Raw genomic sequence first — 27,660 nt, forward strand, 5'->3', positions numbered from 1 at the left:
AAGTTGACCTTAACCAAGATCAACAAATAGAACACACTTGTAAATATCAAAAAGGAAACATTTAGCACAAGATACCAAACATTAAAAAATATTCATCCCCTCCCACACACACACAAGCACACATGATAGAATTCCACAAATCACACCTGTTTGATACAGTTGTTTGACTCACTCCGGACGAATAGTACTCTCCCTTGCTTTTCCGTACAGACAACCCATTTGTTAGGGTTAGGAAAAAAATCACAAAAAATACAAAACATAAAGTAATTTAATGAAACTCACTGCACTTGACCAACTGACCCCTCTCCACATGTGGTTTGAATGTCCACCCCCCCCCCTCCCTCTTCACTGCTCTCAGAAGCTGAGTCACTATCAGTAACTCCTTGCTGGTAGCTTTCTTCACTGCAGATACTTTATTCAACATCTTCATCATCCTCGTCTATGTCGAAACCTTCAGTGTGAAGCATTTCAATCACTTCAACAGCGGTAAAAGCCACTGTCGTGATCTAGTCTGCTCCAAAAATATCCACTTGAATCGCCTGTGATGCCATTTTCGATACATATGCAGATTAGATGTCATGTGGGGTCCTGAACTCGCTGGCTCGATGTGGAGTGTATTTTTAAGAAATCTCATGAAGAAACTTTACATTCGACCCTTGACACGTTCGCAATGCTCTGTGTAGCTGCGATTGTTATGCTACCCCATGAGGAAAATGTGGAAAAAAATTTAATTGTCGAAACCGCTACAGCGTTCTGTTGTCCGGAACACTACCTTACGTCAGGAACGCTATAGTGTTCCATCGTCCAGAGTGAGTTGAAACACACAGAGAAGATAGAATTCCTCCAAATATCTGTGTGATACAGTTGTTCAAAACAGAGAGAGGGCTGAAAAAATGGTTAATGGGTTTGACACATTTGTTCAAAACACACAAAGAAGGCTGATAAAATGGTTAATGGGTTTGATACAGTTGTTCAAAACACACAAAGAAGGCTGATAAAATGGTTAATGGGTTTGATACAGTTGTTCAAAACACACCAAGAAAGCTGATAAAATGATTAATGGGCTTGATACAGTTGTTCAAAACACACCAAGAAAGCTGATAAAATGGTTAATGGGTTTGACACATTTGTTCAAAACACACAAAGAAGGCTGATAAAATGGTTAATGGGTTTGATACAGTTGTTCAAAACACACAAAGAAGGCTGATAAAATGGTTAATGGGTTTGATACAGTTGTTCAAAACACACAAAGAAGGCTGATAAAATGGTTAATGGGTTTGATACAGTTGTTCAAAACACACAAAGAAGGCTGATAAAATGGTTAATGGGCTTGATACAGTTGTTCAAAACACACAAAGAAGGCTGATAAAATGGTTAATGGGTTTGATACAGTTGTTCAAAACACACAAAGAAGGCTGATAAAATGGTTAATGGGTTTGATACAGTTGTTCAAAACACACCAAGAAAGCTGATAAAATGATTAATGGGTTTGATACAGTTGTTCAAAACACACAAAGAAGGCTGATAAAATGGTTAATGGGTTTGATACAGTTGTTCAAAACACACAAAGAAGGCTGATAAAATGGTTAATGGGTTTGATACAGTTGTTCAAAACACACAAAGAAGGCTGATGAAATGGTTAATGGGTTTGATACAGTTGTTCAAAACACAGGACGGGGAGGGATGGAGTGTAATAAAAAAAAATATGTAAAAAAAAATTTTTAAATACAGGTGAAAGGATTGTATAGAGAGCTCCAACCCATACAAAGAGTGTCTGATGGTGACGCTGTCACAGGTGGAGGATAGGGACAAACGACTGCAACAGACCACTAAACACCTGGAGGAGGTCCAGGCACAGAGAGTAGCCTCCCCTGTGGCCAGTCCTGACAGACCTTCCGTGGACTGCAGCTTATATCCTTTGACCTTCACTGTCCTTGGACACAGATTGTGTGCTTGGTATTTTCACTGTTGTTGGGGTGGGTATTGTTTGACCTTCAGTGTCCTTGGACATGGGTTGTGCTGTCTTTTGATTGTTTCCATCTCTGTATGAGTCGAGTCTTTTTTTTCTACTTCTACTTTCAGTGTGAGAGCAGTCCAGTAGCATGTTGAGTAAGAAAATGTATTGATTATGTTCTCACCACCTCCATCTAGCCAGTGCCAGAGAACATGTATATCTAAGTGGTAAAGATCTGTGTGAAGTTGACCCAAACCAGGGTACAGTGCCAGAGAACATATATATATATATATATATCTAAGTGATAAAGAGATGTGTAAAACTAACCCAGGCCAGGGTACATTGCCAGAGAACATGTATATCTAAGTGATAAAGAGCTGTGTGAAGTTGACCTTAACCAGGGTACATTGCCAGAGCATGTGTATATCTAAGTGATAAAGAGCTGTGTGAAGTTGACCCAAACCAGGGTACAGTGCCAGAGAACACGTATATCTTAGTGATAAAGAGCTGTGTGAAGTTGACCTTTACCAAGGTTCATTACCAGAGAACATGTATATATGTATATGATAAAGAGCTGTATGAAGTTGACCTTAACCATGGTACAGTACAGAACATGTATATCTATTGATAAAGAGCTGTGTGAAGTTGACCTTAACCAGAGTACAGTGCAGGAGAACATGTATATGTATGTGAAAAAGAGCTGTGTGAAGTTGACCTTAACCAGGGTACATTGCCAGAGAACATGTATATGTATGTGAAAAAGAGCTGTGTGAAGTTGACATTAATCAGGGTACATTGCCAGAGAACATGTATATCCATGTGATAAAGATATGTGTGAAGTTGACCTTAACCAGGGTACATTGCCAGAGAACATGTATATCCATGTGATAAAGAACTGTGTGAAGTTGACCTTAACCAGGGTACATTGCCAGAGAACATGTATATCCATGTGATAAAGAGCTGTGTGAAGTTGATCTTAACCAGGGTACATTGCCAGAGAACATGTATATCCATGTGATAAAGAGCTGTGTGAAGTTGACCTTATCCAGGGTACATTGCCAGAGAACATGTATATCCATGTGATAAAGAGCTGTGTGAAGTTGACCTTATCCAGGGTACATTGCCAGAGAACATGTATATCCATGTGATAAAGAGCTGTGTGAAGTTGACCTTAACCAGGGTACATTGCCAGAGAACATGTATATCCATGTGATAAAGAGCTGTGTGAAGTTAACCTTAACCAGGGTACATTGCCAGAGAACATGTATATCCATGTGATAAAGATATGTGTGAAGTTGACCTTCACCAGGGTACATTGCCAGAGAACATGTATATCCATGTGATAAAGATCTGTGTGAAGTTGACCTTAATCAGGGTACATTGCCAGAGAACATGTATATCCATGTGATAAAGAGCTGTGTGAAGTTGACCTTAACCAGGGTACATTGCCAGAGAACATGTATATCCATGTGATAAAGAGCTGTGTGAAGTTAACCTTAACCAGGGTACATTGCCAGAGAACATGTATATCCATGTGATAAAGATATGTGTGAAGTTGACCTTAACCAGGGTACATTGCCAGAGAACATGTATATCCATGTGATAAAGAACTGTGTGAAGTTGACCTTAACCAGGGTACATTGCCAGAGAACATGTATATCCATGTGATAAAGAGCTGTGTGAAGTTGATCTTAACCAGGGTACATTGCCAGAGAACATGTATATCCATGTGATAAAGAGCTGTGTGAAGTTGACCTTATCCAGGGTACATTGCCAGAGAACATGTATATCCATGTGATAAAGAGCTGTGTGAAGTTGACCTTATCCAGGGTACATTGCCAGAGAACATGTATATCCATGTGATAAAGAGCTGTGTGAAGTTGACCTTAACCAGGGTACATTGCCAGAGAACATGTATATCCATGTGATAAAGAGCTGTGTGAAGTTGACCTTATCCAGGGTACATTGCCAGAGAACATGTATATCCATGTGATAAAGAGCTGTGTGAAGTTGACCTTATCCAGGGTACATTGCCAGAGAACATGTATATCCATGTGATAAAGAGCTGTGTGAAGTTGACCTTATCCAGGGTACATTGCCAGAGAACATGTATATCCATGTGATAAAGAGCTGTGTGAAGTTGACCTTATCCAGGGTACATTGCCAGAGAACATGTATATCCATGTGATAAAGAGCTGTGTGAAGTTGACCTTATCCAGGGTACATTGCCAGAGAACATGTATATCCATGTGATAAAGAGCTGTGTGAAGTTGACCTTATCCAGGGTACATTGCCAGAGAACATGTATATCCATGTGATAAAGAGCTGTGTGAAGTTGACCTTATCCAGGGTACATTGCCAGAGAACATGTATATCCATGTGATAAAGAGCTGTGTGAAGTTGACCTTAACCAGGGTACAGTGCAGGAGAGCAGACTGGCGGCCATGGTGGAGGAGCTGACCCGTGGCAGAGACCAGTGGATGGAGGAGAACACACACCTTAAGGTCACTCACCTGTCTGTCACTGACACCTTTACCTCTAAAACATCTACCATTGTGTGTCACCTGTCTGTCACTGACACCTTTACCTCTAAACATCTACCATTGTGTGTCACCTGTCTGTCTGTCACTGACACCTTTACCCCTAAACATCTACCATTGTGTGTCACCTGTCTGTCTGTCACACCTTTACCCCTAAACATCTACCATTGTGTGTCACCTGTCTGTCTGTCACCGACACCTTTACCTCTAAACATCTACCATTGTGTGTCACCTGCCTGTCCATTAGTGTGTCTGTCACTGACACATTTAACTCCTTTGATGAAGTGTGGTGGTGTGTTCATGTGGTGATGGTGTGTCATGTTCATGTAGTGATGGTGTGTCATGTTCATGTAGTGATGGTGTGTCATGTTCATGTGGTGATGGTGTGTTCATATGGTGATAGTGTGTTCATATGGTGATGCTGTGTTGTGTGGTGATGCTGTGTTCATGTGATGGTGTGTTCACATGGTGTATTCATGTGGTGATGGTGTGTTCGTGTGTATTCTCATGTGGTCATGGTTTGTTTCTCGTGATGTGGAGGTGTGTTTATGTGGTGATGGTGTGTTCATGTGGGGGTAGTGTTCGTGTGGTGTACTCACACAGTGTATTCATGTGGTGATGGTGTGTTCATGTGGTGTGTTCATGTGGTGGTGGTGTGTTCACACAGTGTGTTCATGTGATGACAGTGTGTTCATGTGTTGTATTCATGTGGTGATGGTGTGTTTACACTGTGTGTTCATGTGATGATGGTGTTTTTATGTGATGATGGTATGTTTGAACAGTGTGTTCATGTGGTGGTGGTGTGTTCACACAGTGTGTTCATGTGATGACAGTGTGTTCATGTGTTGTATTCATGTGGTGATGGTGTGTTTACACTGTGTGTTCATGTGATGATGGTGTTTTTATGTGATGATGGTATGTTTGAACAGTGTGTTCATGTGGTGGTGGTGTGTTCACACAGTGTGTTCATGTGATGACAGTGTGTTCATGTGTTGTATTCATGTGGTGATGGTGTGTTTACACTGTGTGTTCATGTGATGATGGTGTTTTTATGTGATGATGGTATGTTTGAACAGTGTGTTCATGTGATGATGGTGTGTTCACACAGTGTGTTCATATGGTGATAGTGTGTTCATATGGTGATGCTGTGTTGTGTTGTGATGCTGTGTTCATGTGATGGTGTGTTCACATGGTGTATTCATGTGGTGATGGTGTGTTCGTGTGTATTCTCATGTGGTCATGGTTTGTTTCTCGTGATGTGGAGGTGTGTTTATGTGGTGATGGTGTGTTCATGTGGGGGTAGTGTTCGTGTGGTGTACTCACACAGTGTATTCATGTGGTGATGGTGTGTTCATGTGGTGTGTTCATGTGGTGGTGGTGTGTTCACACAGTGTGTTCATGTGATGACAGTGTGTTCATGTGTTGTATTCATGTGGTGATGGTGTGTTTACACTGTGTGTTCATGTGATGATGGTGTTTTTATGTGATGATGGTATGTTTGAACAGTGTGTTCATGTGGTGGTGGTGTGTTCACACAGTGTGTTCATGTGATGACAGTGTGTTCATGTGTTGTATTCATGTGGTGATGGTGTGTTTACACTGTGTGTTCATGTGATGATGGTGTTTTTATGTGATGATGGTATGTTTGAACAGTGTGTTCATGTGGTGGTGGTGTGTTCACACAGTGTGTTCATGTGATGACAGTGTGTTCATGTGTTGTATTCATGTGGTGATGGTGTGTTTACACTGTGTGTTCATGTGATGATGGTGTTTTTATGTGATGATGGTATGTTTGAACAGTGTGTTCATGTGGTGGTGGTGTGTTCACACAGTGTGTTCATGTGATGACAGTGTGTTCATGTGTTGTATTCATGTGGTGATGGTGTGTTTACACTGTGTGTTCATGTGATAATGGTGTTTTTATGTGATGATGGTATGTTTGAACAGTGTGTTCATGTGATGATGGTGTGTTCATGTGTTGTATTTATGTGGTGATGGTGTGTTCACACAGTGTGTTCATATGGTGATGGTGTGTTCATGTGATGTATTCATGTGGTGATGGTGTGTTCTTGTGGTGGAGGTGTATTCATGTGGTGATGGTGTGTTCACATGGTGTGTTCTTGTGGTGGAGATGTGTACATGTGGTGATGGTGTGTTCACACAGCGTGTTCTTGTGGTGGTGGTGTGTACATGTGATGGTGTGTTCATGTGGTGTGTTCACAAGATGTATTGATGTGATGATGGTGTGTTCATGTGGTGTGTTCACAAGATGTATTGATGTGATGATGGTGTGTTCATGTGGTGTGTTCACAAGATGTATTGATGTGATGATGGTGTGTTCATGTGGTGTGTTCACAAGATGTATTGATGTGATGATGGTGTGTTCATGTGGTGTATTCACAAGATGTATTCATATGTTGATGGTTTGTTCACTTAGTGTGTTCACACAGTGTGCTCATGTGGTGATGGTGTATTCATGTGGTGTATTCATGTGTGGATGGTATCTTCACGTGGTGTGTTCACATGGTGTATTCATGTGGTGATGGTGTGTTCACATGGTGTATTTATGTGATGGTGGTGTGTTCACACAGTGTATTCATATGGTGATGCATTTACATGGTGTTCTCACCCTGTGTATTCATGTGGTGGTGGTCAATTCATGTGGTGGTGGTGTGTTCAGGGGGAGGTTCATGTGGTGGTGGTGTGCTCACACTGTGTGTTCATGTGGTGGAGGTGTGTTCAGTAGAGGTGGTGTTTTCATGTGTTGGTGTGTTCACATGGTGTATTCAAGTGGTGATCGTGTGCTCACATGGTGTATTCGCATGGTGGTGGTCTGATCACACAGTGTATTCAAGTGGTGGTGGTGTGTTCACATGGTGTATTCATGTGGTTCTGGTGTGATCACATGGTGTATTCTTGTGGTGATGGTGTGTTCACACGGTGTATTCATGTGGTGGTGGTGTGTTCACATGGTGTATTCATGTGGTTCTGGTGTGATCACATGGTGTATTCTTGTGGTGATGGTGTGTTCACACGGTGTATTCATGTGGTGATGGTGTGTTCACACGGTGTATTCATGTGGTGGTGTGTTCGCACGGTGTATTCATGTGGTGGTGTGCCTTCACATAGTGTATTCATGTGGTAGTGGTGTGTTCACACGGTGTATTCATGTGGTGATGGTGTGATCACATGGTGTATTCAAGTGGTGGTGATGTGTTCACATGGTGTATTCATGTGGTGGTGGTGGTGTGTTCACATGGTGTATTCATGTGGTGGTGTGTTCGCACGGTGTATTCATGTGATGGTGTGCCTTCACATAGTGTATTCATGTGGTTGTGGTGTGATCACATGGTGTATTCATGTGGTGATGGTGTATTCAGGGGGAGGTGGAGTTGCTGAGGATGGAGATGCAGGAGAAGAAGGATCTGTCCAAGAGGTGCCAGGACCTGCAATGTCAGCTGGATAACCAGAACATCGTCTTCAAGGACAGGTCAGTAGACAGTCGAGGTCAGTATGGAGGTTGTCAAGGTCAGTAGAGGTGCTGACAAGATCAGTATTGGAGGTGTTGTCTAGGTTAGTATGGGGGTGTTGTCAAGGTAAGTGTCAAGGTTACTATGGGGTTGTCAAGGTCAGTATAGGGGTTGTCAAGGTCAGTAGAGGTGCTGTCAAGATCAGTATGGGGTTTGCTGTCAAGGTCAGATTGGGAAAAGTTGTCATGGTCAGTATGAGGGGTGTTAACAAGGTCATCATGAGGGGGGGGGGGAGGGGGGGGCTAGTCAAGGTCATTATGGGGGGCAGTCAAGGTCATTATGGGGGTGGCTTTCAGGGGGAGGGCACTGACAAGGTCACTGACTCTCAAGCTCTCCGTCATTTTCTTACAATGTAGTACTGCACATGGATGTTGTATGTTTGATGCCTTTACATGCTTGTTCCCTCCATCGTCCCACCACTTGGTTATCACCATCATCACTCCCTACATTTCCTCTTTTTCAGGGAGTGGGGAGGAGGTTATCACCATCATCAGTGGGGAGGAGGTTATCACCATCATCAGTGGGGAGGAGGTTATCACCATCATCACTCCCTACATTTCCTCTTTTTCAGGGAGTGGGGAAGAGGTTATCACCATCATCAGTCCTACATTTCTCTTTTCAGGGAGTGGGGGAGGAGGTTATCACCATCATCACTCCCTACATTTCCTCTTTTTCAGGGAGTGGGGAGGAGGTTATCACCATCATCACTCCCTACATTTCCTCTTTTTCAGGGAGTGGGGAAGAGGTTATCACCATCATCAGTCCCTACATTTCCTCTTTTTCAGGGAGTGGGGAGGAGGTTATCACCATCATCACTCCCTACATTTCCTCTTTTTCAGGGAGTGGGGAAGAGGTTATCACCATCATCACTCCCTACATTTCCTCTTTTTCAGGGAGTGGGGAAGAGGTTATCACCATCATCACTCCCTACATTTCCTCTTTTTCAGGGAGTGGGGAGGAGGTTATCACCATCATCACTCCCTACATTTCCTCTTTTTCAGGGAGTGGGGAGGAGGTTATCACCATCATCAGTCCCTACATTTCCTCTTTTTCAGGGAGTGGGGAAGAGGTTATCACCATCATCAGTCCCTACATTTCCTCTTTTTCAGGGAGTGGGGAAGAGGTTATCACCATCATCAGTGGGGAAGAGGTTATCACCATCATCAGTCCCTACATTTCCTCTTTTTCAGGGAGTGGGGAGGAGGTTATCACCATCATCAGTCCCTACATTTCCTCTTTTTCAGGGAGTGATGAGGAGGTTATCACCATCATCACTCCCTACATTTCCTCGTTTTCAGGGAGTGGGGAAGAGGTTATCACCATCATCAGTGGGGAAGAGGTTATCACCATCATCAGTGGGGAAGAGGTTATCACCATCATCACTCCCTACATTTCCTCTTTTTCAGGGAGAGGGGAAGAGGTTATCACCATCATCACTCCCTACATTTCCTCTTTTTCAGGGAGTGGGGAAGAGGTTATCACCATCATCAGTGGGGAAGAGGTTATCACCATCATCAGTGGGGAAGAGGTTATCACCATCAGTGGGGAAGAGGTTATCACCATCATCAGTCCCTACATTTCCTCTTTTTCAGGGAGTGGGGAAGAGGTTATCACCATCATCAGTGGGGAAGAGGTTATCACCATCATCAGTCCCTACATTTCCTCTTTTTCAGGGAGTGGGGAAGAGGTTATCACCATCATCAGTGGGGAAGAGGTTATCACCATCATCACTCCCTACATTTCCTCTTTTTCAGGGAGTGGGGAGGAGGTTATCACCATCATCAGTCCCTACATTTCCTCTTTTTCAGGGAGTGGGGAGGAGGTTATCACCATCATCAGTCCCTACATTTCCTCTTTTTCAGGGAGTGGGGAGGAGGTTATCACCATCATCAGTGGGGAAGAGGTTATCACCATCATCAGTGGGGAGGAGGTTATCACCATCATCAGTCCCTACATTTCCTCTTTTTCAGGGAGTGGGGAGGAGGTTATCACCATCATCAGTCCCTACATTTCCTCTTTTTCAGGGAGTGGGGAGGAGGTTATCACCATCATCACTCCCTACATTTCCTCTTTTTCAGGGAGTGGGGAGGAGGTTATCACCATCATCACTCCCTACATTTCCTCTTTTTCAGGGAGTGGGGAAGAGGTTATCACCATCATCAGTGGGGAAGAGGTTATCACCATCATCAGTGGGGAAGAGGTTATCACCATCATCAGTCCCTACATTTCCTCTTTTTCAGGGAGTGGGGAGGAGGTTATCACCATCATCAGTGGGGAGGAGGTTATCACCATCATCAGTCCCTACATTTCCTCTTTTTCAGGGAGTGGGGAGGAGGTTATCACCATCATCAGTGGGGAGGAGGTTATCACCATCATCAGTCCCTACATTTCCTCTTTTTCAGGGAGTGGGGAGAAGGTTATCACCATCATCAGTCCCTACATTTCCTCTTTTTCAGGGAATGGGGAAGAGGTTATCACCATCATCAGTGGGGAGGAGGTTATCACCATCATCACTCCCTACATTTCCTCTTTTTCAGGGAGTGGGGAGGAGGTTATCACCATCATCAGTCCCTACATTTCCTCTTTTTCAGGGAGTGGGGAGGAGGTTATCACCATCATCAGTCCCTACATTTCCTCTTTTTCAGGGAGTGGGGAGGAGGTTATCACCATCATCAGTCCCTACATTTCCTCTTTTTCAAGGAGTGGGGAGGAGGTTATCACCATCATCAGTCCCTACATTTCCTGTTTTTCAGGGAGTGGGGAGGAGAAGGTTGTAAATAATTGTACTCCTTTTTGATCTCTTAGGGATCATTGTTACACTAAAAATCAGTGTTATGTTGTGCCGTATCATGTAAAGTTTATTCATTGGTTTGGAGAGATGTATGGATGGGTTTATTATGGGTGATTTGTTCAGTACATTTGTCACAAACCCAAAGTGGGTAAGGAGGAGCAATGACTAAGTACTACAGTGGCAGCCACACAAATAACAAATACTTGGAGGCGTAAATATCAAAAGAAATGAAACTTTATTTAACTATACAGTACACAACACAAGACAGTAACCTAACAGACTATGAACATGAAGTGAAAAAATATAAAAGAAAAAGGATAAACAAAATGTTGGCAATATTGAAATGCGAGGAGAAGGACAGAATTCACTCAGAAAACATCCTGTTGTCACCAGAACCTGGCCTGCACTACCGTGAAACATTCAAAACAAGCACATTCTAACCACCCTAAAACTCAGTCACCAAATATGTTTGCATCACAAACGCCACACTTAACAGAAGCAACGCAAACATACACGACAAACATATCTGGTCACTCTTGTGACAAAATTGAAAAGAATTATTTTCAGTTCCTAAAATGCTGATACTTTCTCTGTGTGTGGACCCGGTGTGTGTTGACAGCATCCAGCAGCTACAGGAGCTGCACAGCGCGGATCAGGCAGAGGCCCAGGTGTTGAGGGAGTCCCTGGCTGAGGCACACAGACAGCACCAGTCAGCCCTCACCTCCACAACACGTCTCACTGCCCAGTAGGTACCTCACACACACACCTTACCACCCAGTGGGTACCTCACACACACACCTTACCACCCAGTGGGTACCTCACACACACACCTTACCACCCAGTGGGTACCTCACACACACACCTTACCACCCAGTGGGTACCTCACACACATACACCTCACCTCACCACCCAGTGGGTACCTCACACACACACCTTACCACCCAGTGGGTACCTCACACACATGCACCTCACCTCACCACCCAGTGGGTACCTCACACACACACCTTACCACCCAGTGGGTACCTCACACACACACCTTACCACCCAGTGGGTACCTCACACACACACCTTACCACCCAGTGGGTACCTCACACACATACACCTCACCTCACCACCCAGTGGGTACCTCACACACACTCCTTACCACCCAGTGGGTACCTCACACACACACCTTACCACCCAGTGGGTACCTCATACACACACCTTACCACCCAGTGGGTACCTCACACACATACACCTCACCTTACCACCCAGTGGGTACCTCACACACACACCTCACCGCCCAGTGGGTACCTCACACACATACACCTCACCTCACCACCCAGTGGGTACCTCACACACACACACACCTGACTTCACCGCCCAGTGGGTACCTCTCACACACACACACACACACCTGACTTCACCGCCCAGTGGGTACCTCACACACACACACACACACCTGACTTCACCGCCCAGTGGGTACCTCACACACACACATACACCTGACTTCACCGCCCAGTGGGTACCTCACACACACACCTCACCGTACCACTGAGTGGGTACCTCACACACACACACCTGACTTCACCACCCAGTAGGTACCTCACACACACACCTCACCACCCAGTAGGTACCTCACACACAAACACACCTCACCTCACCACCCAGTAGGTACCTCACACATACACACACACACACACACCTCACCACCCAGTAGGTACCTCACACACACACACCTCACCACCCAGTAGGTACCTCACACACACACACCTCACCTCACCTCCCAGTAGGTACCTCACACAAAAACACACCTCACCTCACCTCCCAGTAGGTACCTCACACACACCTCACCACCCAGTAGGTACCTCACACACAAACACACCTCACCTCACCACCCAGTAGGTACCTCACACACACACACCTCACCTCACCTCCCAGTAGGTACCTCACACAAAAACAAACCTCACCTCACCTCCCAGTAGGTACCTCACACACACACACACACACACACACCTCACAACCCAGTAGGTACCTCACACACACACACACACACACCTCACCACCCAATGGGTACCTCACGTACACACCTCACCGCCCAGTAGGTACCTCACACACACCTCACCACCCAGTAGGTACCTCACACACAAACACACCTCACCACCCGGTAGGTACCTCACACACACACACACACCTCACCACCCAGTAGGTACCTCACACACACACACCTCACCACCCAGTAGGTACCTCACACACACACACCTCACCACCCAGTAGGTACCTCACACACACACACACACACCTCACCACCCAGTAGGTACCTCACACACACACACACACCTCACCACCCAGTGGGTACCTCACACACACACCTCACCACCCAGTAGGTACCTCACACACACACACACACACACCTCACCACCCAGTGGGTACCTCACACACACACACACACACACCTCACCACCCAGTAGGTACCTCACACACACACACACCTCACCACCCAGTAGGTACCTCACACACACACACACCTCACCACCCAGTAGGTACCTCGCACACACACACACACACACCTCACCACCCAGTAGGTACCTCACACACACACACCTCACCTCACCACCCAGTAGGTACCTCACACATACACACACACACACACACCTCACCACCCAGTAGGTACCTCACACACACACACACACACACACACCTCACCACCCAGTAGGTACCTCACACATACACACACACACACACACCTCACCACCCAGTAGGTACCTCGCACACACACACACACACACCTCACCACCCAGTAGGTACCTCACACATACACACACACACACACACCTCACCACCCAGTAGGTACCTCACACACACACACACACCTCACCACCCAGTAGGTACCTCACACACACACACACCTCACCACCCAGTAGGTACCTCGCACACACACACACACACACACACACCTCATCACCCAGTGGGTACCTCACACACACACCACACCTCACCACCCAGTGGGTACCTCACACACACACCTCACCTCACCACCCAGTAGGTACCTCACACACACACACACACCTCACCACCCAGTAGGTACCTCACACACCTCACTACCCAGTGGGTACCTCACACACACCTCACCACCCAGTAGGTACCTCACACACACACACACCTCACCTCACCACCCAGTGGGTACCTCACACACACACACACCTCACCACCCAGTGGGTACCTCACACACACCTCACCACCCAGTAGGTACCTCACACACAAACACACACACCTCAACTCACCACCCAGTAGGTACCTCACACACACACACACCTCACCTCACCACCCAGTGGGTACCTCACACACACCTCACCACCCAGTAGGTACCTCACACACAAACACACACACCTCAACTCACCACCCAGTAGGTACCTCACACACACACACACACACACCTCACCTCACCACCCAGTGGGTACCTCACACACACACACACCTCACCACCCAGTGGGTACCTCACACGCACACACACCTCACCACCCAGTGGGTACCTCACACACACACACACACACCTCACCACCCAGTGGGTACCTCACACACACACACACCTCACCGCCCAGTAGGTACCTCACACACACACACACCTCACCACCCAGTGGGTACCTCACACACACACACACCTCACCACCCAGTGGGTACCTCACACACACACACACCTCACCACCCAGTGGGTACCTCACACACACACACACCTCACCACCCAGTGGGTACCTCACACACACTCACATGCACACACATACACATCACCACCCAGTGAGTCACTAACACACACACACACACCTCACCACCCAATGAGTTACTAACACACACGCGCGCGCACACGCACACCCCTCACCACCCAGTGAGTCACTAACACACACACACACCTCACCACCCAATGAGTTACTAACACACACACGCGCACATGCACACGCACACCCCTCACCACCCAGTGAGTCACTAACATGCGCGCGAACACACACACACACACACACACACACACACACAATGCCTCATGAAGTGAGAAGGCACTTTGTTTTTGTCAGAACACTGAGGAAACTTGTTCCATTTCCCCAACACACTCCCCACTCCTTCTGTTGTGACGGTGTGACCTGTTTCACTGTAGGTTAGAGGTGATGGTGTGACCTGTTTCACTGTAGGTTAGAGGTGATGGTGTGACCTGTTTCACTGTAGGTTAGAGGTGATGGTGTTACCTGTTTCACTGTAGGTTTGAGTTGATGGTGTTACCTGTTTCACTGTAGGTTAGAGGTGATGGTGTGACCTGTTTCACTGTAGGTTAGAGGTGATGGTGTGACCTGTTTCACTGTAGGTTAGAGGTGATGGTGTTACCTGTTTCACTGAAGGTCAGTGGTAACGATGTGACCTGTTTCATTGCAGGTCAGTGGTGACAGTGTGACCTGTTTCATTGTAGGTTAGAGGTAACGATGTGACCTGTTTCATTGCAGGTCAGTGGTAACGATGTGACCTGTTTCATTGCAGGTCAGTGGTGACAGTGTGACCTGTTTCATTGTAGGTTAGAGGTAACGATGTGACCTGTTTCATTGCAGGTCAGTGGTGACAGTGTGACCTGTTTCACTGTAGGTCAGTGGTGACAGTGTGACCTGTTTCATTGTAGGTCAGAGGTGACGATGTGACCTGTTTCATTGTAGGTCAGAGGTGATAATGTGACCTGTTTCATTGTAGGTTAGAGGTGACAGTGTGACCTGTTTCATTGTAGGTCAGAGGTGACAGCGTGACCTGTTTCAATGTAGGTCAGTGGTGACGGTGTGATCTGTTTCAATGTAGGTCAGAGGTGACGATGTGACCTGTTTCATTTTAGGTCAGAGGTGACGGTGTGACCTGTTTCACTGTAGGTCAGAGGTCACGGCGTGACCTGTTTCAATGTAGGTCAGAGGTCACGGCGTGACCTGTTTCATTGTAGGTCAGAGGTGATGATGTCACCTGTTTCATTGTAGGTCAGAGGTGACAATGTGACCTGTTTCATTGTAGGTTAGAGGTGACGGTGTGACCTGTTTCACTGTAGGTCAGAGGTAACAATGTGAGGTGCACAAGTGTCACTGTAGGTCAGAGGTGACAGTGTGAGGTGTACATGTGTCACTGTAGGTCAGAGGTAACAGTATGAGGTGTCCGTGTGTCACTGTAGGTCAGAGGTAACAGTGTGAAGTGTACATGTGTCACTGTAGGTCAGAGGTAACAGTGTGAGGTGTACATGTGTCACTGTAGGTCAGAGGTAACAGTGTGAAGTGTACATGTGTCACTGTAGGTCAGAGGTAACAGTGTGAGGTGTACATGTGTCACTGTAGGTCAGAGGTAACAGTGTGAAGTGTACATGTGTCACTGTAGGTCAGAGGTAACAGTGTGAGGTGTACATGTGTCACTGTAGGTCAGAGGTAACAGTGTGAAGTGTACATGTGTCACTGTAGGTCAGAGGTAACAGTGTGAGGTGTACATGTGTCACTGTAGGTCAGAGGTAACAGTGTGAAGTGTACATGTGTCACTGTAGGTCAGAGGTAACAGTGTGAAGTGTACATGTGTCACTGTAGGTCAGAGGTAACAGTGTGAGGTGTACATGTGTCACTGTAGGTCAGAGGTAACAGTGTGAAGTGTACATGTGTCACTGTAGGTCAGAGGTAACAGTGTGAAGTGTACATGTGTCCTACAGGTGTGAGGAGGCTCAGTCAGAACGACAGCATGCTGAAGAGGAGCTTAGTCGGTGAGTTGCTATTTATCTCCCTTCTCTTTCCTTTACCCAGAACTCTTTGCTAATGGAGGTAATTCTTGTGGACAGGTTGCTGCCCTTCGTTCAGTTCAGTCTTTTTACCATGTAGTTTTGATTTTTTTTCCTCCCCATTTTATGAATAGATTTTCAGATTGGCAAGGCAAAGAACATGCTTTGATTGAAACTCACTGTTATTTGAAGTTCCGAACTTTCATATGAATGTGTTTCAGGCTGAAAGGTGTGCTGTATTACACTGCATTTCAGGCTGAAAGGTGTGCTGTATTACACTGCATTGCAGGCTGAAAGGTGTGCTGTATTATACTGTGTTTCAGGCTGAAAGGTGTGCTGTGTTACACTGTATTGCAGGCTGTGCTGTGTTACACTGTATTGCAGGCTGAAAGGTGTGCTGTATTACACTGTGTTTCAGGCTGAAAGGTGTGCTGTGTTACACTGTAATGCAGGCTGAAAGGTGTGCTGTATTACACTGTCTTGCAGGCTGAAAGGTGTTCTGTATTACACTGTGTTTCAGGCTGAAAGGTGTGCTGTATTACACTGTGTTTCAGACTGAAAGGTATGATGTATTGCAGGCTGAAAGGTGTTCTGTATTACACTGTATTGCAGGCTGAAAGGTGTGCTGTATTACACTGTGTTTCAGGCTGAAAGGTGTGCTGTATTACACTGTGTTTCAGGCTGAAAGGTGTGCTGTATTACACTGTGTTTCAGACTGAAAGGTATGCTGTATTACACTGTATTGCAGGCTGAAAGGTGTGCTGTATTACACTGTGTTTCAGGCTGAAAGGTGTGCTGTGTTACACTGTAATGCAGGCTGAAAGGTGTGCTGTATTACACTGTCTTGCAGGCTGAAAGGTGTGCTGTATTACTGTATTGCAGGCTGATAGGTGTGCTGTATTACAGTGTTTTTCAGGCTGAAAGGTATGCTGTATTACAGTGTGTTTCAGGCTGAAAGGTGTGCTGTATTACAGTGTGTTTCAGGCTGAAAGGTGTGCTGTATTACAGTGTGTTTCAGGCTGAAAGGTATGCTGTATTATACTGTGTTTCAGGCTGAAAGGTGTGCTGTGTTACACTGTATTGCAGGCTGTGCTGTGTTACACTGTATTGCAGGCTGAAAGGTGTGCTGTATTACACTGTGTTTCAGGCTGAAAGGTGTGCTGTGTTACACTGTAATACAGGCTGAAAGGTGTGCTGTATTACACTGTCTTGCAGGCTGAAAGGTGTTCTGTATTACACTGTGTTTCAGGCTGAAAGGTGTGCTGTATTACTGTATTGCAGGCTGAAAGGTGTGCTGTATTACAGTGTTTTTCAGGCTGAAAGGTATGCTGTATTACAGTGTGTTTCAGGCTGAAAGGTGTGCTGTATTACAGTGTGTTTCAGGCTGAAAGGTATGCTGTATTACACTGTATTGCAGGCTGAAAGGTGTGCTGTATTGCAGTGTGTTTCAGGCTGAAAGGTGTGCTGTATTACAGTGTGTTTCAGGCTGAAAGGTGTGCTGTGTTACACTGTAATGCAGGCTGAAAGGTGTGCTGTATTACACTGTCTTGCAGGCTGAAAGGTGTTCTGTATTACACTGTGTTACAGGCTGAAAGGTGTGCTGTATTACTGTATTGCAGGCTGATAGGTGTGCTGTATTACAGTGTTTTTCAGGCTGAAAGGTATGCTGTATTACAGTGTGTTTCAGGCTGAAAGGTGTGCTGTATTACAGTGTGTTTCAGGCTGAAAGGTGTGCTGTATTACAGTGTGTTTCAGGCTGAAAGGTATGCTGTATTACACTGTATTGCAGGCTGAAAGGTGTGCTGTATTACAGTGTGTTTCAGGCTGAAAGGTGTGCTGTATTACAGTGTGTTTCAGGCTGAAAGGTGTGCTGTATTACAGTGTGTTTCAGGCTGAAAGGTATGCTGTATTAGTGTTGTAGCCTGAAAGGTATGCTGCATTACACTTTTTTCAGGCTGAAAGGTATGTTGTATTACACTGTGTTTCAGGCTGAAGGGTGTGTTGATTCCAGGCTGAAAGTTGTACTTTCTGTCTGAAGATGCAACAGAAACCCTTGTCTGTTCCCAGGTCCTATCTAGGCTTGACTACTGCAATTCTTTGCTCGCTGAATGCCCCAACTACTTGTTATCCAGATTTCAGAGAATCCAAAACCATGCTGCACGGTTTATCTTCCATTTCCACTCTCCCAAATCTGCTCATATTCAGGCATGAGATTTATCCGACTATAGTCGGATTTCCGACCGAAAACTGTCTCCAGAGGCCATTTTAGAGATTCGCGTAAATCTGTTGAGAAAATCGGGGAGGAGAGTGGGGGTGGAGGGGTGAGTTTTTTTCCGACCGACGAAGGTTGCACGAACGTTGTCCAACCAGTCGACAAGACAGACCCACATCGTTTGCTAAGCGAACCAATTGAGAATAAGTGTTATGTTGCTCCTCTGTCATCATTCAGCTTATCCGTATTCGGTCGGGATTACAAAACTTTCGCTCGCAGGCTTTACGACTTGCAAAGATACCAGATTTCGTCGATCGTCTTCAGTCACTGACAAAATGAGAAATCTCACAAAGGATAAGAAGATTTTTGCTGCAGAGGTGGATAAAGGAGTGAAAAATAAGTGGAACTGGGCCTGGCAAGATGAAATCGTGAAAACAGAAGTGAAGAACAAAAAAATAACTTTACGGGCAGGCGACACCATTCACAAAATCGACGCCGCGGGCAAGGCCAAGTGCAATTGTGTCAGATTGTATCGGTGCAACTCTTCAGTCTAGGCACGGAAATCTTTTCAGATTTACATTAAAAACGGAGCGTCTGTTTTGTGGGAGAAAAAAAAAAGAAAAGCCGATGGGCTGTTCAGTATCGTTTACCGACTGATCTGTCTAAAATAAAACAGAATGCTCTTTCGAAAACGACGTTGACCCGTGAGAGGTGACCAGTGACTTGTCAGAGCACCAGAATCGTAGTCAGAGTTTCCTAGTGGTCGATTGAATTTGTCAAAATGTCGATAAAGAAAGGTGATCCCTACTTGGCACGCATTGATATCACTGTGAAAAGCATGCACGCGTGCACATGCACACACATGCGGTCGATCACACACACACACACGCACAGACATGCGAGCGTGCGCGCATGCACACACGCGCACACACAAACGTGCGCGCGCGCATAGATACGCATAAACACTGGTGCGCGTGATCTCCATCCCTGTCAAGCCACAAGGGCCGTGGGTACATCTGCTTGACCCTCTGTTCCTTCAGCAAAAACTGGAAACATTTGCGCGCACACACATACACACACACTCTCTCTCTCTCTCTCTTTCTCTCTCTCTCTCTCTCTTTGAAAAAAAAAATCTCACATATACACATACTCTGTTTTTTATTTTATCTCCATCTCCTTCACACTTGCACATGTGCACACACGAGTGCTCACACAATCACAGCTTAATAATACACACATGCGCGTTCACACTTACACACACTCTCTCTCTCTCTCTTTCTTGCACACACACACACACGAAGATTGAAAACACACGCACGCGCGCACGCACACACACACACACACACACACAGAGAATTGTATTTAAAGCAATGCACATATATGCACACATACAAACTTGCACTTTTTCCTCCCACCTTCCTGTCTCTTTGTCTCTCTCTCTCTTTCTTGCATATACACACAGAGTTGTATTGAAAACACACACACACACACTCACACTCACACACATCTATTGAATTTGAAAGCAATGCATACACATGCACAAATACAACTTGCATTCTTTCCTCCCACCATCTCCCCTCTTTCTCACTCTCTCTGCCTCCCTCTCTCTCTCTTTCTCTATTTCTCTTGTTTATACACAGTTGAAACCTCACTCTCGCTTGCTGTCTGTCTCTTTCTTTCTCCCTCACACACAGAGTTTAGTTGAACACACATCCCTGCCCGCCTCCTGCAGACTTCACTTTCGTGATTTGCCGAGGTACCCCTCCCCTCTCTCTTGAGTCTCCTACCAGTGGTGAGGGAAGGAGGGCGGAGCGGGGGGGGGGGGGTATAAAACCACTGTCAATGACTGTGGAAACTTTGGCATTGAGCCAAGACACTGACCTCAAATCTAGCTGAGAATCCTGGACTGCTGAAAGTGATATAACCAGTCACAGACCCACCTCCTCCTCCCTCCTCACTCCACTTCCCCCTTTCTTTCCTCAACCAACACACATGCCTGTCAGTGGAACAGAGACTACAGCTGAAGAGACCAGGTGGTCAGTTATATTGGTACAGTGCAAACTTGTGTGCTACGAACATTTTCCTTGAAAACACCACACACACACACACACACACACACACACGAGAGGCCCCCCCCCCCCCCCCCCAACCTCTTAAAAATCACTAATTTCGTTTTCAGCCATGGGCCTTTGCCACCCTGGACCCTGGCCAATTTTCAGAGGAAACTCTCCAGCCTCTCTCTCTCTCTCTCTCTCTCTCTCTCACAGACACTCACTCACTCACTCACATGGGGTGTAACACACACACAGTTGTATTTAAAGCAGTGCACATACATGCACACACAAGAACTAACTCTTTCCTCCCATGTCCTGCCTGACCCCCGTTCTCGAACTCTTTGTCTATATGTCTGTCTGTCTGTCACACACACACACACACACACACACACACACACACACACACACACATGAGACAAGATTTTGAAAATCATGTCCCCAAGGCTGACTTTGACGTGTTTGAAAGCAAAAACACTTCAGTTGCAATACCTCAGCAGCATTGGTGACCAGCAAGTGTAGAAAGGTGTGCACACGCACATGTGTGTGTCTACATTTTGTGTGGCGTTGGAACGGGATGATCTGTGTGTGCAGGTGTATTTGTGTTTTTAGTATGCACACTGTCATTGCATTTTTTTCATGTAAACGCCCTGGGCTTTTGTATCATTAGATTGGGTGTACCAATGTCTTTTTATTACTATTATTACTGCTGTGTTACAGGCTGAAAGGTGTCATGCTGAAAGGTGTGCTATGTTACAGGCTGAAAGGTGTGCTGTGTTACAGGCTGAAAGGTGTACTGTGTTACAGGCTGAAAGGTGTGCTGTGGTACATTGAGTTACAGGCTGAAAGGTGTGCTATGTTACAGGCTGAAAGGTGTACTGTGTTACAGGCTGAAAGGTGTGCCATGTTACATTGTGTTACAGACTGAAAGGTGTGCTGTGTTACGTTGTGTTACAGACTGAAAGGTGTGCTCTGTTACAGACTGAAAGGTGTGCTGTGTTACGTTGTGTTACAGGCTGAAAGGTGTGCTGTGTTACACTGTGTTACAGGCTGAAAGGTGTGCTGTGTTACAGGCTGAAAAGTGTGCTGTGTTACATTGTGTTACAGACTGAAAGGTGTGCTGTGTTACACTGTGTTACAGGCTGAAAGGTATGCTGTGTTACATTGTGTTACAGGCTGAAAGGTGTACTGTGTTACATTGTGTTACAGGCTTAAAGATGTGCTGTGTTACAGACTAAAAGGTGTGCTGTGTTACACTGTGTTACAGGCTGAAAGGTGTACTGTGTTACATTGTGTTACAGGCTGAAAGGTGTGCTGTGTTACACTGTGTTACAGACTGAAAGGTGTGCTGTGTTACATTGTGTTACAGACTAAAAGGTTTGCTGTGTTACATTGTGTTACAGACTGAAAGGTGTGCTGTGTTACAGACTGAAAGGTGTGCTGGAGAAATCATACAGGGAGAAGGATCAGCTGCAGTCAGAAGTCGAGGTGATGAGGGAGGTGTGCAGGAAAACTAAACAGGTGAGTACAGGTGATGAGGGAGGTGTGCAGGAAAACTAAACAGGTGATGACAGGTGATGAGGGAGGTGTACAGGAAAACTAAACAGGTGAGGACAGGTGATGAGGGAGGTGTGCAGGAAAACTAAACAGGTGAGGACAGGTGATGAGGGAGGTGTGCAGGAAAACTAAACAGGTGAGGACAGGTGATGAGGGAGGTGTGCAGGAAAACTAAACAGGTGATGACAGGTGATGAGGGAGGTGTACAGGAAAACTAAACACTGTCACACACCACTGCCACACAGTCACCACTGTCACACACCACTGTCACTATTTCCAGACTGCTCTTCTCCACACTAATCATTTTCACTGTCTCTATTTCCAGTGTGCTCTTCTCCACACTAATCATTGTCATTTGTGTGTGGTGACCTACATGTTTGTGTGTGATGACCTTCATGCTTGTGTGATGACCCCTACATGTTTGTGTCTGATGACCTTTATGTTTGTGTCTGATGACCCATACATGTGTGTGTGTGATGACCCATACATGTTTGTGTATGATGACCTTCATGTTTGTGTGTGATGACCTTCATGTTTGTGTGATGCCCCCTACATGTGTGTGATGACCTACATGTGTGTGTGTGTGTGATGACCTACATGTTTGTGTGTGATGACCCCTGCATGTTCGTGTATGATGACCTTCATGTTTATGTATGATGACCTTCATGTTTATGTATGATGACCTTCATGTTTGTGTGATGACCCCTACATGTGTGTGATGATCTACATGTTTGTGTGTGATGCCCCCTACATGTTTGTGTGTGATGACCTACATGTTTGTGTGTGACAGTGGTGGCTGTGTGACAGTGGTGTGACAGTGGTGGCTGTGTGAGTGTGTGACAGTGGTGGCTGTGTGACAGTGGTGTGACAGTGGTGGCTGTGTGACAGTGTGTGACAGTGGTGGCTGCGTGACAGTGGTGGCTGCTTGACAGTGGTGTGACAGGGGTGGCTGTGTGACAGGGGTGGCTGTGTGACAGTGGTGTGACAGTGGTGGCTGCTTGACAGTGGTGTGACAGGGGTGGCTGTGTGACAGTGGTGTGACCGTGGTGGCTGTGTGACAGTTGTGTGACAGTGGTGGCTGTGTGACAGTGGTGTGACAGTGGTGGCTGTGTGACAGTGGTGTGACCGTGGTGGCTGTGTGACAGTTGTGTGACAGTGGTGGCTGTGTGACAGTGGTGTGACCGTGGTGGCTGTGTGACAGTTGTGTGACAGTGGTGGCTGTGTGACAGTGGTGTGGTAGTGGTGTGACAGTGGTGGCTGTGTGACAGTGGTGTGACAGTGGTGGGTGTGTGACAGTGGTGTGACCGTGGTGGCTGTGTGACAGTTGTGTGACAGTGGTGGCTGTGTGACAGTGGTGTGGTAGTGGTGTGACAGTGGTGGCTGTGTGACAGTGGTGTGACAGTGGTGGCTGTGTGACAGTGGTGTGACAGTGGTGGCTGTGTGACAGTGTGTAACAGTGGTGGCTGTGTGACAGTGGTGTGACAGTGGTGGCTGTGTGACAGTGGTGTGACAGTGGTGGCTGTGTGACAGTGTGTAACAGTGGTGGCTGTGTGACAGTGTGTAACAGTGGTGGCTGTGTGACAGTGGTGGCTGTGTGACAGTGGTGTGACAGTGGTGGCTGTGTGACAGTGGTGGCTGTGTGACAGTGGTGTGACAGTGGTGGCTGTGTGACAGTGGTGTGACAGTGGTGGCTGTGTGACAGTGGTGGCTGTGTGACAGTGGTGTGACAGTGGTGGCTGTGTGACAGTGGTGTGACAGTGGTGGCTGTGTGCAGGAACTGGCGGAGGCAGACCAGCGGTCCCAGGAGCTAGCCGAGTTCAATGCTGTGCTGGCGGGGCACGCCAACCACGCGCAGAAAATCAGCTACATGAAGAGGCTGCAAACGGACTACAACTCCTTAAAGGATGTGAGACATGCTGTGATGTCATTGTAATATCTGTCCTAGTGTCTCTACAACATGCTGTGATGTCACTGTAATGTCTGTCCTAGTGTCTCTACAACATGCTGTGATGTCATTGTAATGTCTGTCCTAGTGTCTCTACAATATGCTGTGATGTCATTGTAATGTCTGTCCTAGTCTAGTGTCTCTACAATATGCTGTGATGTCATTGTAATGTCTGTCCTAGGGTCTCTACAAACATGCTGTGGTGTCATTGTAATGTCTGTCCTAGTGTCTCTACAACATGCTGTGATGTCATTGTAATGTCCTGTCCTAGTGTCTCTACAATATGCTGTGATGTCATTGTAATGTCTGTCCTAGTGTCTCTACAACATGCTGTGGTGTGTCATTGATGTCACTGTAATGTCTGTCCTAGTGTCTCTACAACATGCTGTGGTGTCATTGTAATGTCTGTCCTAGTGTCTCTACAACATGCTGTGATGTCATTGTAATGTCTGTCCTAGTGTCTCTACAATATGCTGTGATGTCATTGTAATGTCTGTCCTAGTGTCTCTACAACATGCTGTGGTGTCATTGTAATGTCTGTCCTAGTGTCTGTACAACATGCTGTGATGTGGGTGTCATGTCTGTCCTAGTGTCTGTACAACATGCTGTGATGTGGGTGTCATGTCTGTCCTAGTGTCTGTACAACATGCTGTGATGTGGGTGTCATGTCTGTCCTAGTGTCTCTACAACATGCTGTGATGTGGGTGTCATGTCTGTCCTAGTGTCTCTACAACATGCTGTGATGTGGGTGTCATGTCTGTCCTAGTGTCTGTACAACATGCTGTGATGTGGGTGTCATGTCTGTCCTAGTGTCTCTACAACATGCTGTGATGTGGGTGTCATGTCTGTCCTAGTGTCTCTACAACATGCTGTGATGTGGGTGTCATGTCTGTCCTAGTGTCTCTACAACATGCTGTGATGTGGGTGTCATGTCTGTCCTAGTGTCTGTACAATCAGTGGGGAGAAGAGCAGTCTGTGTTGATCCCTGTATACATGCACCATGTGGTGTTTATCGCTGCAGGGAGGTGAGAGCCACACAGAAACATGTAAATGCACTTTTCCATATCATCAAGAAAGAAGGAAAAAAGCTCCAGTCACTTGGGCATGACTGCTGCAGGAAAGTCTTAGAGATCTGTGCAAATCGGGGGAGAAAATAGGGTAGGGGTTGAGACTTCGGTGTGATGTCGTTGACAGATGTTGCAGTGCTACTGCCGATGTATTTGACAACAAAATTGGAAAGGAAAAATATAACGCCACCTTGATTTCTTTGTGAAAAGGCTGTTTTTTTCTGTGTTCTGTATTGATCCAGTGAACTGTGGTGGCAAACATTATGTTTTGGTAGATCTTGGAGTCACTAACTTAATCGTTTTGTCAAATCGTGAAATTCTTATTGCAACCAGCTTGCTTTGGGGAAAAAGACAGATTCACTCCTGTGTTCACTTTACATAACAAAACGTTTGTGCAGTTGACATCAGTGCTTATCGTGAAGCATCAATTTGACATCAATGTTGCTTGTGAACTGCGTCAGTACACTGCCATTAAGGATATGTTATTTATCTTTCACTGGTAACACGCACACCCACATACAGCTTGCACATGCAAATTTACTCACACAATTTACCAACTTTCTCCACCACCACCACCCCCTCTCTCTCGCTCCTCCCCAACCTGTTTTGGCTTTGTATTTTAAGTTTGAAAGTCCAGTCCTGTGTGTTACTCAAAAGGAAACAGACAGGTATCCCCAACCTGTTTTGGCTTTGTATTTTAAGTTTGAAAGTCCTGTGTGTTACTCAAAAGGAAAGAGACACGTATCATCAACAAAGTACCCAGATCCAGTCTGTTCATCATTTATGACTGAAATCACCACAAACAGGACCGCCACATTCACACACACCCTCTCCCTTCCATGCACATCCCCTCACCCCATCTAGCTCTTTGTTTCTTCCTTTCTTCAGTTCATTCATGTCCCATCTCTCCCCCCCCCCCTCCCTGTTCATGGACAGAATAGCAATGGCAGTAGGGATTGAGGTGATGGTGGGGTGAAGGGGGGGTGGTCAAAGTCCATTTCTGTTGAAGGGTCAGTGTGGAAAGCCCAGTTTCCGTGCAGTTTCCTTCTCTGGAAAGTTCTTGGTTTCTGCTTTCCTCAGTCATTGTGTCATTGTTACCCATCACATCCTCTCAAGCTTGCACATACACAATTTGAATGCCAATACACACAAGCACGCACACGCACACACACACACACACACACACACACACAAACACACACTTTAAGGCAAATTGTATAGACATGCTAACATTGCTCATTTTTGTGTGTGTCCAAACTTGATACTCTGAAATTGCCTGATTGCCCGCCAGACAGAAGGCCATGATAGCTCTCAGATTTTATACCCAAATGAAACATTCTTTGTTCTTTATTTTGTGTGTTTGTGTGTGTGTCTGCAAGTTTACGCACACACGCACGCACCTTGTTTTCATCCCCCCATCGAGGCCCCACACCTTGTTTACAGCCCCCCATGTCACCCATTGAGGCCCCACACCTGTTTACAGCCCCCCATGTCCTCCATTGAGGCCCCACACCTGTTAACAGCCCCCCATGTCACCCATTGAGGCCCCACACCTGTTTACAGCCCCCCATGTCACCCATTGAGGCCCAACACCTGTTTCCAGCCCCCCATGTCACCCATTGAGGCCCCACACTTTGTTTACAGCCCCCCATGTCACCCATGGAGGCCCCACACCTGTTTACAGCCCCCCATGTCACCCATTGAGGCCCCACACTTTGTTTACAGCCCCCCATGTCACCCATGGAGGCCCCACACCTGTTTACAGCCCCCCATTGAGGCCCCACACTTTGTTTACAGCCCCCCATGTCACCCATGGAGGCCCCACACCTGTTTCCAGCCCCCCATGTCACCCATTGAGGCCCCACACCTGTTTACAGCCCCCCATGTCACCCATTGACGCCCCACACCTGTTTACAGCCCCCCCATATCACCCATTGAGGCCCCACACTTTGTTTACAGCCCCCCATGTCACCCATGGAAGCCCCACACCTGTTTACAGCCCCCCATGTCCTCCATTGACGCCCCACACCTGTTTACAGCCCTCCATGTCCTCCATTGACGCCCCACACTTTGTTTACAGCCCCCCATTGAGGCCCCCATGCCTTGTTTACAGCCACCCCATGTCACCCATTGAGGCCCCACACTTTGTTTACAGCCCCTCATGTCCTCCATTGAGGCCCCACACTTTGTTTACAGCCCCCCCATGTCACCCATTGAGGCCCCACACCTGTTTACAGCCCCCCATGCCCTCCATTGAGGCCCCA

General features: G+C 46.4%; 1 protein-coding gene across 1 annotated transcript in view; it reads left to right on the plus strand.

The window, feature by feature from the left end:
* The window catches only part of LOC143285664 (kinesin-like protein KIF15), a 185,469-nt gene that overhangs the window by 148,811 nt on the left and 8,998 nt on the right, over positions 1 to 27,660 (plus strand). Inside the window, exons 28-35 of the mRNA XM_076593060.1 lie at positions 1,796 to 1,949; positions 3,069 to 3,134; positions 4,304 to 4,458; positions 7,875 to 7,984; positions 11,435 to 11,560; positions 16,499 to 16,549; positions 22,255 to 22,348; positions 24,159 to 24,290. Coding sequence (XP_076449175.1) covers positions 1,796 to 1,949; positions 3,069 to 3,134; positions 4,304 to 4,458; positions 7,875 to 7,984; positions 11,435 to 11,560; positions 16,499 to 16,549; positions 22,255 to 22,348; positions 24,159 to 24,290 — 888 coding nt within the window. The remainder of the gene's footprint in view (positions 1 to 1,795; positions 1,950 to 3,068; positions 3,135 to 4,303; positions 4,459 to 7,874; positions 7,985 to 11,434; positions 11,561 to 16,498; positions 16,550 to 22,254; positions 22,349 to 24,158; positions 24,291 to 27,660) is intronic.

The sequence above is a fragment of the Babylonia areolata genome, chromosome 9 (assembly GCF_041734735.1).
Source record: "Babylonia areolata isolate BAREFJ2019XMU chromosome 9, ASM4173473v1, whole genome shotgun sequence".
NCBI classification, from domain to species: Eukaryota; Metazoa; Mollusca; class Gastropoda; order Neogastropoda; family Buccinidae; genus Babylonia; species Babylonia areolata.